A 15,439-nucleotide genomic window follows, 5' to 3' on the forward strand; every position below is an offset into this window, starting at 1 on the left:
TCATTGCCCTGTCCCGAAAGCTTGGTCCCACAGCCAAGTTTTTACCATCCTTCTAAAGGACAGGAGGGAGGGGACCAACCTGATCTCACAAGGAAGGGAGTTCCATAGCCAGGGAGCAATCACCGAGAAGGCCCTGTCTCTCATCCCCACCAATTGTGCCTGTGACAATGGTGGGACGGAAAGCAGGTCCTCCCCGGAGGATCTTAATCTCCGCGATGGAACATAGAGGAAGATGCGTTTGGACAGGTAATTTGGGCCGGGGCCGTTTAGGGCTTTATAGGCCAAAGCCAGCACTTTGAATTGTGCCCGGTAGCAAAGTGGCAGCCAGTGGAGCTGGTGTAACATGGGAGTTGTATGCTCCCTGTATGCCGCCCCAGTTATTAACCTGGCTGCCTCTCGTTGGACTATTTGAAGCTTCCGAGCAGTCTTCAAAGGCAACCCCATGTAGAGTGCATTGCAGTAGTCTATTCTAGATGTAACAAGAGCGTGGACCACTGTGGCCAAGTCTGACTTCCCAAGGTACGGGCACAGCTGGCACACAAGTTTTAATTGTGCGAGCGCTGCAACCTGGGATTCCAGGCTCAGTGATGAATCCAGGAGAACTCCCAAACTGCGATAACTTGCTAATTCTGAATATTGTAATCCAAAAAGGATGTTCGCCCCCCCCCCAAAAAAAAAACCAAATTGGGGTTGAAATGTCAGAGACTACTCTCTTGTTCTTTCCATCAGACAACAAAATGCCCTCACTTAGCCCAGAAAAGCCCTTAAAATTAGGTAAACAGAAGTAACTTTAAAGTTAAAGTTAAAAGATACCCTGGACACTTTCCTTACAAAATCCATTTTTGCACATTCACACACTTACTCCAAAGGTGCCCCTGAACAATGAGTGTGACCGGGCACATTGGGCCGCTGACTCTCCTTTTGAGTGGTTGATCCAAGAGGATTCCCTGCCGCTTGGTGGCTGTGTTTCATTTATATTTTCCTAGAGCGAGGCAAAGTAAATGAGAGTGACAAGCTAAATTAAATCAAATCCGTGCCCTTTGAAAAAGTATTTCAGCTCTAATGGAAATGAATGTACAGTGTCATGGGAAGGCAGAGTGCATTTGGTGTGCTTTATTTCTGATTCAAAGTGAAACCAAATGATGGTCCACTGGCATTTAAACAGCTGAAACCTAAACTGCTTCCATTTACAAACATATTGAGGAAACAGATGCTTGTTTGGACTGCAGTCGACATCACTCATTTGCTGTCCCAAACTGACATGGGGAGCCTTAACCTTAATGTAAACCATGTTGATTTTTTCCTTTGGATAGATAGTCATATCTGCTATCTACCAAGGAAAAAGATGTACAAGATATGTGAAGCAGATTATTGGAATTGCATGACAAAACACTGGGCAGAGTGAAACAGTTTGGAAGTGAAATTGCTCTCCATGAGCTCTGCAGCATATTGTACACCCAGGACAAAGTTTTCTGAAGTTGAAAAAGCTCTTCTATGTACTTTTGTGTGAGCTTATTTCTGAAGTCTATAAACCTCCTAAATCATGATTGCATCACTAAACATGGCCCCCACAAGACATGGCAGTCAAAGTGGTGTAAAACTGCATTAATTCTACAGTGTAGAGAGGTGCAACTGAGAATCATAGAATCAAAGAGTTGGAAGACACCTCATGGGCCATCCATTCCAACCCCCTGCCAAGAAGCAGGAATATTGCATTCAAATCACCCCTGACAGGTGGCCATCCAGCCTCTGTTTAAAAGCTTCCAAAGAAGGAGCCTCCACCACACTCTGGGGCAGAGAGTTCCACTGCTGAACAGCTCTCACAGTCAGGAAGTTCTTCCTTATGTTCAGATGGAATTTCCTCTCTTGTAGTTTGAAGCCATTGTTCCGCATCCTAGTCTCCAAGGAAGCAAAAAAACAAGCTTGCTCCCTCCTCCCTGTGGCTTCCTCTCACATATTTATACATGGCTATCATATCTCCTCCCAGCCTTCTCTTCTTCAGGCTAAACATGCCCAGCTCCTTAAGCCGCTCCTCATAGGGCTTGTTCTCCAGACCCTTGATCATTTTAGTCGCCCTCCTCTGGACACATTCCAGCTTGTCAATATCTCTCTTGAATTGTGGTGCCCAGAATTGGACACAATATTCCAGATGTGGTCTAACCAAAGCGGAATAGAGGGGTAGCATTACTTCCCTAGATCTAGACACTATGCTCCTATTGATGCAGGCCAAAATCCCATTGGCTTTTTTGGCCACCACATCACATTGTTGGCTCATATTTAACTTGAAGTCCACAAGGACTTCAAGATCTTCAAGAACTTGAAGTCCACAAGGACTTCAAGATCTTTAACTTGAAGTCCACAAGGACTTCAAGATCTTTTTCACACGTACAGCTCTCAAGCCAGGTGTCCCCCATTCTGTATCTTTGCATTTCGTTTTTTCTGCCTAAGTGGCAGAAAGAAGAAACCACACATTGTTTGGTTGGTGTAGATGTGACCTTACAGTGATTTTTTTCCCTGCCCCTGCCTTGTCGAGCCGTTTCTGAACTTAACTCCATGTGCATTTCCATTTGTCACTGTAACCTTGACTGCTGGCAGATTTCATATTTATGTTTGGTCATCGTATATAATATTCTTAGAAATTACAGTTTAGTAAATAAAAAGGGAAAGAAAGATGAGAGGCAGAAGAAAAGATAGGAAAATCTTTTTTAAAAAACCGTTCTTACAGAAAGAATTATGATTGAATTCTCCAGTGCTTCCTTCAAACTAAATTTCCCATTAATTTCTGCTTCCCTTTCTCTTCCTTCTTGTTTTTCTCCTTATTGCTGATGATCATTCAAAAGCAATAGGGAGATAGTTCATCAGCAATAATCATTACAATTTTTAAAAAGAAATAAAGTGCATTTGTTACCCAGACATCCTTAAAAAAGTGGGGAATGAAATAATCTTTGACAAAGTCACAGTATTGCTGTGGAAGTTTTCTTCCCCTGTATCTCAGTTTTTAGTTTTCACCCATTTTATTTTCTACACTTCAGCAGAAACTTATATTTTCACCAGGTGGCAAATAGTACAGGTATCATGATTCGTTTCACTGCTCTCAGAGCTTGGAAGTTATTTTTTTTTGTCATGTCAGGAGCGACTTGAGAGACTGCAAGTCACTTCTGGTGTGAGAGAATTGACCGTCTGCAAGGACGTTGCCCAGGGGACGCCCGGATGATTTGATGTTTTTATCATCCTTGTGGGAGGCCTCTCTCATGTCCCCGCATGAGGAGCTAGAGCTGATAGAGGGAGCTCATCCGCCTCTCCCTGGATTTGAACCTGTCGGTCTTCAGTCCTGCCGGCACAGGGGTTTAACCCACTGCGCCACCGGGGGCTCCGGAAGTTAATTGTAACTAATGTGTTACTAGCGAGAGTTATCATTTGCAAGTCCCCTCCAAATAATTAGGTGGTTGTTGTTGTGTGCCTTCAAGTTATCTCTGCTTTCTGTTGTCCCGGCAATTTCTTTCCAGAAGGGGTTTGCCTTTGCCTTCCTCTGAGGCTGAGAGAGTGTGACTTGACCAAGATTACCTACTGAATTTCCATGGCTGAGCAGGGATTCAAACCCTGGTTTCTCAGGACCTCATCATACTAGAGCAGGGGTTCACAAACTACGGCCCGGGGGCCAGATACGGCCCTCCAAGTTCATTTACCCGGCCCTCACTCAGGGTCAACCTAAGTCTGAAACAACTTGAAAGCACACAACAATAACAACAACAACAACAACAACAACAACATTCCCATCTCATCAACCAAAAGCAGGCCCACACTTCCAATTGAAATACTAATATGTTTATATTTGTTAAAATTATTAATTTTAATTATTGTATTGTTTTTAAGTGTTTTTTGCACTACAAATAAGATATGTGCAGTGTTCATAGGAATTCATTCATGTTTTTGTTCAAATTATAATCCGGCCCTCCAACAGTGAGGGACTGTGAGCTGGCCCTCTCTTTAAAAAGTTTGAGAACCCTTGCACTAGAGCATCTATCCACTTTAAATCCAGTTGTTGCCTCCTGAAGAATCCTGGGGTTTGTAGTTTAGGAAAGGACCTTTGAACTGCTCAATCATAGAAGTCCTGGGCCTCAATAAACTACAAACACCAGACTTCTGCAGGAGGCAACAAACTGGATTTAAAGTGGATAGATGCTCTAGTGTGATGAAGTCCTCGTGTGCTGTCGCATGCTGGGCCTGTGCATCAGACTGTAGACAGGACATAAATTCTGTGTGCCCAATGGGACGCCGGGGCTGCCTCAGATTAAAGGCCTTTGGATTTCCTTAAAACACAGTCTCTAGAATACTTAAAGGTTCAACAAAGTTCTTTATTAATGAAAACAAACACGTACTTTAAGGCTTTCTTAACAGTCTATTGGCTCTTTCAGTCTTACCCACAGGGAACAGGCACTATCTTCTTAACTGTAACTAATGGGGAAATCCTTAACTTCTAATCTGGGCAGTCTGTCTTTGCCTCTGTTGGCGTGGAGCCCCTACACCCGATACCAACTGCTTGTGGCTTCCGCGAGAGACCCTTACCAAGCAGAGCTTTGTAGACTTCCTGGGGGAAAGAACTCAGGTTTCTGTGATGGCTGAATGAAGTCCTTCAGCAAAGGAGCTTTAAGGCTGTCCAACCCCGGTCAGGCTGTAGGCTGTATATCTCTCCAGCCAAGCCGTAGAAGACGAAGCTTTCTACAGGAGCTCTTGGTAGTATGTCCTGCATGGAAAGCTTCTCTGTGTGGACTGAACCCAAAAAGGCTCCTATTCCCTCCAAAAACCCAAAGGGGGTGGGACCAGGGAACCTAACTATAATTGACAGGTGGCTTGCCCTATGATTGCAGCCAAAAGAAGCCACCTATCTGCAGAGTCCCTGAAACTTAGGACTATAACAAACATTAAATGCAAAGCAAACAAAATTGGAGCTCCTGGTACAGCTGTACCTGCACACCTTGGTATCCTAGCTTAACCCTCAAATCATTACACCATTCTGAGTCTCAAATACTTAGGTACCATTATAAATACTTCTATAACTATTTACTCACATGTTTCTCCCAAGCAACTTGAACCTTTCTTTTAGTTTCTTTTAAATATATCTATTACACAATTCTTTGTTGTTGCAGAAAGAAATTATCATATATACTCATGCATAAGTCCACTTCTAAGTCAATAGCAGGCTTTGTACCAAAATTATTTATTTTGATAAGACCCAAGGATAAGTCAAGGGTCATTCTATAGAGAGGGAAAAGTATCAATGACACCTCAGTGTCCAGGTACCCCTAGCTGCTGCCACCATACTTTCCCCACCCAGGGATTCAAAAAATTCAAAAGCGGCACCACAATAATAATAATCATCATCATCATCATCTTTATTTATACCCCGCCACCATCTCCCCAATGGGGACTCGGGCAGCTTACATGAGGCCAAGCCCAAACAACAAATTACAGCGGAATAAAACCGAAAACGCAAACCGAAAACGCAGACAATAAACAACAACATCATAGGTTGTTGTAGGTTTTTCCGGGCTATATGGCCATGTTCTAGAGGCATTTTCTCCTGACATTTCGCCTGCATCTATGGCAAGCATCCTCAGAGGTAGTGAGGTCTGTTGGAACTAGGAAAATGGTTTTATATATCTGTGGAATGACCAGGGTGGGAATCAAGCTTTCCTACTAAAGAGAGTAGATAGGGTTGGTGCTTCTTTTAGATTCTCCTGGAACAAACTAAGCTTTCAACTTTTGCCACTCTAACAGAGAAAGGAATGACGACAAAGATGACGGAGCCCTCAAAGAAAATGAGTCTGACACTCTTGGCATAGGTCTATGCATGGTCTGACATCTTCAGATTAATGCTCATATCCCTTTTCCTCTATTAGAGTAGAGGAGGAAAAATATAAACATAACTACCAAGTCTGGCAATCATTTCAAGAAGCAGATTTGGAATTGAAATTTAAAACAGAGAAAATAGAAACAACTAACCAAGCTATTCGTATTATTTATTAGTTGGTTGGCTTGTTTAATCTGGAGAGCAGCATGAGCTTCCGCTGTCAGCCCCAGTTTCTGCCAACCTAGCAGTTTGAAAACATGCAAATGTGAGTAGATCAATAGGTACCACTCCAGCAGGAAGGTAACGGCGCTCCATGCAGTCATGCCGGCCCCATGATCTTGGAGGTGTCTATGGACAATGCTGGCTCTTTGTCTTAGAAATGGAGATGAGCATCACACCACAAAGTAGGACACGACTGGACTTAATCTCAGGGGAAAACCTTTACCTTATCTTGAGCTAGCTGTGTGGAGTGGTCAGGATCAGCAACCATGTTTGCATACAGATAGGAATGATAGCACACAAACATGGCTGCTTTACTGTGCAAGTTATTTCACCTCCTATGATGTGGTGGAGTTGGAGTTCAAAAAATCTGGAGAGCCACACAATTCCCATCTATGGTTTACACTAGGGAAAGTAGCATCGAGAATAGGAAATCGCAACTAAATTCCCCCACCATCATTTCATAATACATCTATGGTCTATGAATGCATACACTGTTTTTATAGCACTTTGAAGAGTTATCAGTTTTACCCTTTGCATATTAGAGCTAATTAGCAACCTCTGTAACATCATCCTTGGGGGAAGGTCTGCTTGCTACTTAATTCATTATCTTCCATTATTGGTGTATCATGTTAAAATGACAGGTGTCACATATTGTATAAGTCATCACAATTTTGATTAATTTAATGAAAACAGATTTCACTATGCCTGCTGTCTTGATCTTGACTGAACCTGTTTTCACTCTTAACCATGAAAGTGCTGTGCTATTCATCCCCCCCCCCCCCCCAAAAAGACATTTAAAGAATGATCTTTGTAGAAAAATGTAATTTGCAACCTTGTACATAATCTGCACAAAATGCTTGGTGTGAATAATGCACAATCTGGATTGGTAGAGATCTAACAACTAGCTGTACCCGCCACGCGTTGCTGTGGCCAACCTCCCCTCCCTCTTTCTCTCCTTCCTTCCCTCTTTCCTTCCTTTCCTCTTTTTCTTTCCCTATCTCTCATCTTTCTTCCATCTCTACCTGTTTCTTTCCTCCCTTTCTTTGCTCTTTGGTTACATCCTTCCTTCCCTATCTTTTGTTCCTTCTCTCCTTCCTTGCTTCTCTATCTTTCTTTCTTTCCTTCTTTCCCTCCCTGCTTCTCTCCTTCCTTCCCTTTTTCCCTCCTTCTCTCGTTACTTCTTGACTGTCCCATTTAATATTGTATTTATATCTTAGAAAGAAGGAAAGGAAGAAGGAAGGAAGGAGGGACAGGAAGGAAGGAGGGACAGGAAAGAAGGAGGAAGGAAGGAGGGAGGGAGGGAAAGAAAGGAGGGGGATGAAGAAAGGAGGGAGGGAAGGAAATGAAGGGGGAGGAAATGAAGAAAGGGAAAGAAGGAGGGAAGGGAGGGAGGGAGGAAAAGAAGGAAAGGAAGGAAGGAGGGACAGGAAGGAAGGAAAAAGGGAGGGAGGGAGGGAAAGAAGTGAAGGAAGGAAAATAGAAAGAGGGACAGGAAGCGAGGGAGGGAGGAAGGAGAAGGAAGGAAGGAGGAAGGAAGGAGGGAAAGAAAGGAGGGGGCTGAAGAAAGGAGGGAGAGAGGGAAATGAAGGGGAAGGATAAGGAAGGAAGGAGGAAGGAAGGAGGGAAAGAAAGGAGGGGGATGAAGAAAGGAGAGAGGGAAGGAAATGAAGGGGAAGGAGAAGGAAGGAGGGAAAGAAAGGAGGGGGATGAAGAAAGGAGGGGGGGAAGGAAATGAAGGGGAAGGAAATGAAGAAAGGGAAAGAAGGAGGAAAGGGAGGGAGGGAAGAAGGAAAAGAAGGAAAGGAAGAAGGAAGGAGAGACAGGAAGGAATGGAAGGAGGGAAAGAAGGAAATGAAGGAGAAGGAAGAAAAGGAAAGGAAGGATGGATGGAAGGAAGGGAAGGGAGGGAGAGAAGGAAGGTCCTTCATTCAAGCACTGTGGACCTTCCTCACCTCCTCCCCCTTCCCCTCCTTCTCTCCTTCTTCCTTGCATGCTGCCATTGCTGCTGCTTTCCCAACAGGGAAAGGAGGAGGAGGAGACTGCTCTCCTGACATAGGAGGGAAAGAGAAGGGGCTGCATGCGGCGTGCCTCCACCTCCATTCCACTTGCTTGTGTGTGTGTGTGTGTGTGTGTCTGTGGCCGTGCATGTGCGCCTGGCTTTAACAGCCGGCTGTTTCCCCGCGAGGAGGGGGGCGTGGCCATGGGTCTCTGCAGTTTCCCCTTTGTGGACATGCAGTTTAGAAGTCCTTTCTGCTTTTTGTTTTCGTTGTTTTTTTGAGTGGAGAACATACATTGGGTTGTTAGGGACATAGTGTCCAAATTTGGTGTCAATTGCCCCAGTGGTTTCTGAGTTCTGTAAATAGCACAAACGAACATTACATTTTTATTTATATAGGTAGAATCATTTCAATGGAAATTGTTGCAAGGAGGAAGAAAAATCCTGTTAATGTGTAACACCATGATGAATGAAACTGCAGTAGTGCAAGGCTAGATCAAAACAAGACTACACATTTGCCTAATGCGATCATTCTAAAATAAAAATACATAAAACAAGAGTCACGCACAATTAAAAACAGAGAAATACATGCCAAGACTAAGTACTGTACTAATTAACAACAAGGGTCATTAAATTTAATTTAATCATTCACAGAACTGAAAGCAAATGCCATTCAATATTTACTTACATTTCTCCTAACATCTAATAAAAAAAAGATTTGTGTTCTAGCAATATACCAGCTTTTTCCCTGCCTACCCATCAAATAAACTGTTGCAGTTAAGATGTCAACTTATAAGGCATTCCTTTGCAGATGGACTTTTGCATGTCTTGATTGGGGGCACCAAGCCCATCAAGAAGGATTACAAAGGTATTTTTGGACACAGCAGAAGAGACTTAAAAAGCCAAAATAAATAAATAAATACATCATAATTCATGTGCAACACCAATATATGGTGTTGCACATGAATTATAATGTATTTATTTATTTATTTTGGCTTTTTAAGTCTCTTCTGCTGTGTCCAAAAATACCTTTGTATAAACACAAACACACATATATACATACACAAAACACATATACACAGATTGGGCCACAACAACACATGGCAGGGAACAGCTCGTAAATAAATAAATTTGTACCTGCCAGGAGGACTGAAGGACCTCCTTAATGATGGCCTGGTAATTTTTTTTTAAAGTTTTAAGGCAGTATTTCTCAACCTGGGGGTCGGGACCCCTGGGGGGGGGGGGGTCGTGAGGAGGTATCAGAGGGGTTGCCACAGACCATCAAAAATACAGTATTTTCTGTTGATCATGGGGGTTCTGAGTGGGAAGTTTGGCCAAATTCTATCATTGATGAGGTTCAGAATGCTCTTTGATTGTAGGTGAACTATAAATCCCACTAAATACAACTCCCAAATGTCAAAGTCCCCCCCCCCCCCCAAATTCCATCTGTGTTCATATTTGGGCACATGGAATGTTCATGCCAAGTTTGGTCCAGATCCATCATTGTTTGAGTCCACGGTGCTCTCTGGATGTAAGTGAACTAAAACTCCAAAACTTGAGGTCAGTGCCCACCAAACCCTTCCAGTATTTTATGTTGGTTGTGGGAGTTCTGTGTGCCAAGTTGGGTTCAATCCCATCATTGGTGGAGCTCAGAATGCTATTTGATTGTAATGAACTATAAATCCCAGCAACTACAACTCCCAAAAGTCAAGGTCTATTTTCCCCAGGCTCCACCAGTATTCACATTTGCGCATATTGAGTATTTGTGCCAAATTTGGTCCAGATTCACCATTGCGTGAGTCCACAGTGCTCTCTGGATATAGGTGAACTACAACTCCCAAACTCAAGGTCAATGCCCACCAAACCCTTCCAGTATTTTCTGTTGGTCATGGGAGTTCTGTGTGCCAAATTTAGTTCAATTCAATCGTTAATGGAGTTCAGAATGCTCTTTGATTATAGGTGAACTATAAATCCCAGCAACTACAACTCCCAAATTACAAAATCAATCCTCCCCCAACCCCACTAGCATTTACATGTGGGTGCATTGGGTGTTTGTGCCCAGTTTGGTCCAGTGAACGAAAATACATCTTGCATATCTAATATTTACATTATGATTTATAACAGTAGTAAAATGACTGTTATGAAGTAGCAACAAAAACAACGGTATGGTTGGGGGTCACCACAACATGAGAGACTGTATTAAGGGGTCACGGCATTAGGGAGGTTGAGAACCACTGTTTTAAGAGTTGTTTTGGGGGGTTTCAGGGTTGATATATGCCATCCCAGTCGTTACCAGGATGGCATATAGACAACCTCCCAGGAAAGCCCAAGGTTTTTTTGGGGGGAGGGGGGTTTCTTAAACCCACTTTGGTGCAGACCTTGGCACTGTCTGGAAGCACCCTGAGACTCAGGGATATCCTTCTCTGAACAAATTCTACCCCGACCCCCCCCCCCCCCCACAATGTTCTTAAAGTCACCATAAATTAGAGGCACACAACAATAACAACAACTACCTAAATAGATTAAGGGTACCACATGGTACTTTGTGTAGGTCATGCTTGAACTTTCCTGATCTGGATTGTGAGGACGAAGTGGAAGATAACAAACACTAGTGATCACCATCACATCATCTCAGACATTACTTTTTAAGGAGTCCTGTAAAGAGTATGGTCTTAAATATCTGGATAATAGCTTTCAGCAGGTCAAATCTGGCATCAAAACTGTCAGGTTTTGTATTGTAATGTAATATAGCTGAGTCATGCACTGCTAATAGGCTTCTATTGGAAATGCTGAGTCATGCATTAACTGTATATAGGGATGTAGTGAACTCATACCTTTGCTTCATAGGCCGAAGCCTGGGAGTCAGTGAGCAGGCCTCCATGTTGGGAGGGCAGCTCAGGATAGCTGACATTTTGGTAAGGCAGAGAGGCAAGGGGAGGAGTCAGCTACCTCCTGGTTGACTCAAACCCCTAGGGGAGGAGTTGAAGGAGTGTGTAAAAAGACTGTACTTACTGTCACAGAGGGAGAAGAGGGATTTGATCTGAAAGAGATAGGATTAGGATTTTCAGGCAGGGAGAAGAGAGTTTCTGAGTGAGTTAGAATTAGACAGGTATGGAATAATAGAGGGCAAGTGCTTCAGGGTGCTTTGGCTTGGACAGTCAAAGTGAAGGCTTGTTGACTTGTATTTGGAGAGAATACAAGTGGGTTTATTTCCCTACAGTGCAGAGTAGTCTAGAAGGAGCCTAGTTACTCTCGCAGGCAGCCAGGGCGGCTGGTCTGAGAAACACACTGTTACGTGTTATAGAATAGTGTGAGGAAAGTAACGTCAAAGAAAAGTTACTCTTTCTTAAGCAACCATTTATTTTATAAGTCTGTGCCTCAATAACCAACTACACATATGTACCACTCAGTAATGAGTTATCTGTTTCAAATATTTCAATAAACCTGTTCTCTAGTTTACTTTTAATATGCCTCAGCCTTGTTTTGTCATATAAAGCTAGTTCCAGTCAGCCTCTACATCTCTGCAGTTCAGTCACCAGAAAGGGAGTCAAAAAGAAGAACCGGTGTATAGGGACATTTTACCTCAAGTATATCATCTAGTTAATTCCCCAACCAGTGATTTGAGGTGGTGGCAGCAAACCTACATTACATACACACCGTTCTCTCACATCACCTGTAATTCCCTCATATATTCTTTTACAAGGAAATCATTTGGGGAATGTGTTCTGGCCTAGTCCAGGTGATTGTGAATGATGCAATCCTGGGTTTGAGTTAAGTCAATGAGTTGGGAACCAATCAGTGATTGCTATGTGTAAATGAATTGTATATAAGGAAGTCATGTACAGTGTATATTTCTCTCCTTGTGCTGTGATGCTGTTTGCCGAAGGCTCTGTGTAATGTATTAAAGGAACCTGTCTGCTAAGACAAGATATAACTGTGTGCTGTGGTAAGTTTGTAGTGTCATCTAGATTGGAGGGGAAAACAATAGTAAAACTGACAATGCCCGGGCATGTGCTCAAGTGTCTGTAAAAGAGTTCCAGAGTGACTGCAGTTTGTGGGAGCAGTTGACTGAAAATACTGTGCAGGAAGAAGCTACTGGAAAGCGCTGAAGTTGTGCAACTGATCTGCTGCTGAATTGTGAAATTAATCTCAACAAAAACCCAGTCTATATTTTCTCCCAGGATTTCAAAGCATTGCATTACTTCCCCATTTCCCCCTTTCAGAATCACCTACCCCATAGACTAAGCACAGATGATAATATTCACTTTAATAAGCGCAGTGCCCCCACCCCAGCAAACCCCTCTTGAAGATACATTAGCTGGGGCTTTTTCATGCACAGTTGAGTTTATATAAACTGATTGACACCTTTGGGGGTCGTCTTTCCACTGACTCATAATTTTGCTCACTCGTGAAAAAGGTTTCCTTGGTGCTCTGTATTCTCCAGCTAAAGCTGAAAATTCAACTCATCATATTTACACAATAAAAAAAATCCATTCTGCCTTGTTTTTAATTGCAAATCCGACTCCAGGGACCAATTCTCCTGCTTAGGAGGCATCCCTGTGCCGTCTACTAGGGAACCAAGTGCAGTCAATTATGGTAATGAAATGTCAATAAATATAAAAATTTAATACAGTCGGCTCGGTGTGAGTGGCAGATGAAGACTTGCCTCCCAGACAAATTTGCTGGTTCTGCAAATATTAAATGCCTCTGAAAGAGGAACTAGTTGCCCGAGAGCCCTCCAATAGTAGGGAGGGTAGGAGAATCTACCTATTGGGGTTTCCCATTATGTTATTATCGCGGTAGAACAAGCACGACGGATATTCATGAGATCCATCTGAACATCTTAACTTATTATTATGAAGCAAAGATCATCCTTTCTCCCTTCCAGAAGCTGCAATTGGTTGCCTCTCCAAGGGATTCCCCCTTTCCCATATACACACACTTTCCCCAACAAATCGCAGAGGGGAAATTTGGCTGTGAATGAGATGTCTTTGCAGCAATCAGGCTGTTCCATAACAATAAGATGGTTAATTTCCTGGTCTGAGGTTGCAAATGGCATTTTCCACAGTTGTAATTTATTTGTGTTACAAGTAGAGTATTCTTGTAATTTGTACACTGCAGAGAAAAACTAAGATTGAAGATACTCCACATCTAAAAGTATAATCCTAAAACTTGGGATAACTATTATCATTCCAGCCAATCTGTTTTAGTTGTTTGAGAACTGGACTATGACTTCAAAGACCACATTTAAAAAGCAATTTTTGGAATTAGGGAAAAATACCATATATTAGTCTACACTGCCATATAATCCAGTTCAATGCAGAGAATCTGGATTTTATCTTACAGTGTAGGCGGAGCTGTAGTTATAACTCAAGATATCATATTGTTGTTGTTTATTCATTCAGTCACTTCCGACTCTTCGTGACATCATGGACCAGCCCACGTCAGAGCTCCATGTCAGCTGTGGCCTCCCCCAGTTTCTTCGAAGTCAAGCTAGTCACTTCAAGGATACCATCCATCCATCTTGCCCTTGGTCGGCCCCTCTTCCTTTTTCCTTCTATTTTCCCCAGCATTATTGTCTTCTCCAAGCTTTCCTGTCTTTTCATTATGTGGCCAAAAGACTTCATCAGTACTTCAAGATATCATAGATGGATTATTTGTAATGTTTTATCTTTGAGGCTAAAATGTAGTGAGTCCTAATATATTAAACATACGAGGGGTATTTTTTAAAGTAAGGTCCGTTTTGTTGTAGACACTAGTAGTTCACGCGCATACCGCAACGAGCACATGTGTCGTGTACCGGCATGCCTCAGGAACAACTGTGCTCAGTTGTTCTGTAGCTAACCTGTACGGTTCTGTTCTGTACTTTAAAAATGTTTAAGACTATCAACTCATGCACCACATGTGAGGTTCGCTCAGTGATACGGTTTTTGTCAGCAAGGAACCTGCCTGCTGCAGAAGTTCGTCAACAGATTTGTGAAGTGTACGGTGATACTGTTATGAGTGAAAGCAAAGTGAGTAAGTGGGTACGACAATTCAAACCTGGCCGTGACAACGTCCATGATGAGGACCACTCCGGTCGCCCTTCTTTGATTACAGACGATTTGATTTGATCACACACTCAAATCTTTGGTTTTTGTGGTCTGTTAGGAGTTTCAGGACCCAACGGAAGCACAGTTTCCTAAACTTTAGGTGTTCAGAAACAATGTTGTAAAGCACTGATCTCGACACCTCAGGAAATTCGTTTGAGAGACCTGTTATTGTGAAGCGCGGAGGGCGAGTTAATAGTCTTAAACATTTTAAAGCACAGAACAGAACCGTACAGGTTAGCTACAGAGCGGAAACTGAGCACAGTTGTTCCCGAGGCATGCCGGTACACGACGCATGTGCTCGTTGCGGTATGCACGCGAACTACTAGTGTCTACAATAAAACAGACCTTACTTAAAAAATACCCCTCGTAGAACACCCCAAGATGTCTGGCAGAATGTACTTCATTTCTTTAAAGTAGATACAAAAAAATGTATAGTGGGACAAAAAATCCTGAAAGCCCCTTTTCCCATTTTGACAGTAATAATGTAATCATTGTAGTGTAACAACACCTCCGATTTGCCATCTGAGGCAGCCCTCTGACTCCACCTAATGGGTAAACCAAACTTTCACTGTCAGGTAAGTGGACCTAAGCATGATATCAAATATGTTGAATTTAATATGCCTAATGTCTACTAAATAAGAACTTTTCCTTGCCAAAAGAAAGGGGAAATATGAATAAATAAATGGTGGCGGGACAACATCTTGATTGAAATGACAATCTTACAAGGCATTTATAAAACTGCACTCACAGACACACACACATCACTCAAGCACACGCAACAGTTATCTGTTGTAGAAAGTCTACATCAATTTGTTTAAACAGAAGTATTTTCAGATCATTGTGAATCAACCCTTTTAACACTACATCAAACAAAAAAATGGGGAAACAAATGTGAGATGATGATGATGTACCTGGTTCTTATGGTCCATCTGATACTCTTCTAACAGGTGGATTACTCGGTAATTGCATCTCAAGCTGGAGCCACTCTCAACAACTTAATGAGCCATGCACAGGAGCTGGTAGCAAAACTGCGATCCCTGCAGTTTGATCTACGAGAGTTCGTGTGTCTCAAATTCTTGGTGCTATTCAGTTTAGGTAGGTACTCATATTTAAACATTATTTTCATGATGCTTGTGTCATGCTTCTTGCTTATTCCCCACAGTTCCTCCCTTGTTTCAAAGAATATAATTGTGTGTACTACTCAACCTTCCTGATCCCCTTATACTATCCTGTTCCAGCAGAACCGACAGTCAAACTACCTTCTTTACATGAATTTGT

At 42.6% G+C, this 15,439-nt stretch overlaps 1 protein-coding gene across 2 annotated transcripts in view; it reads left to right on the top strand.

The window, feature by feature from the left end:
- Positions 1-15,439, top strand: part of NR5A2 (nuclear receptor subfamily 5 group A member 2) — a 196,357-nt gene that overhangs the window by 132,346 nt on the left and 48,572 nt on the right. For both annotated transcript variants that reach the window (XM_060774569.2, XM_060774570.2), the window contains exon 6: positions 15,109-15,256. In XM_060774569.2, coding sequence (XP_060630552.1) covers positions 15,109-15,256 — 148 coding nt within the window. The remainder of the gene's footprint in view (positions 1-15,108; positions 15,257-15,439) is intronic.

The sequence above is a fragment of the Anolis sagrei genome, chromosome 4, assembly GCF_037176765.1.
Source record: "Anolis sagrei isolate rAnoSag1 chromosome 4, rAnoSag1.mat, whole genome shotgun sequence".
Lineage (NCBI taxonomy): Eukaryota > Metazoa > Chordata > Lepidosauria > Squamata > Dactyloidae > Anolis > Anolis sagrei.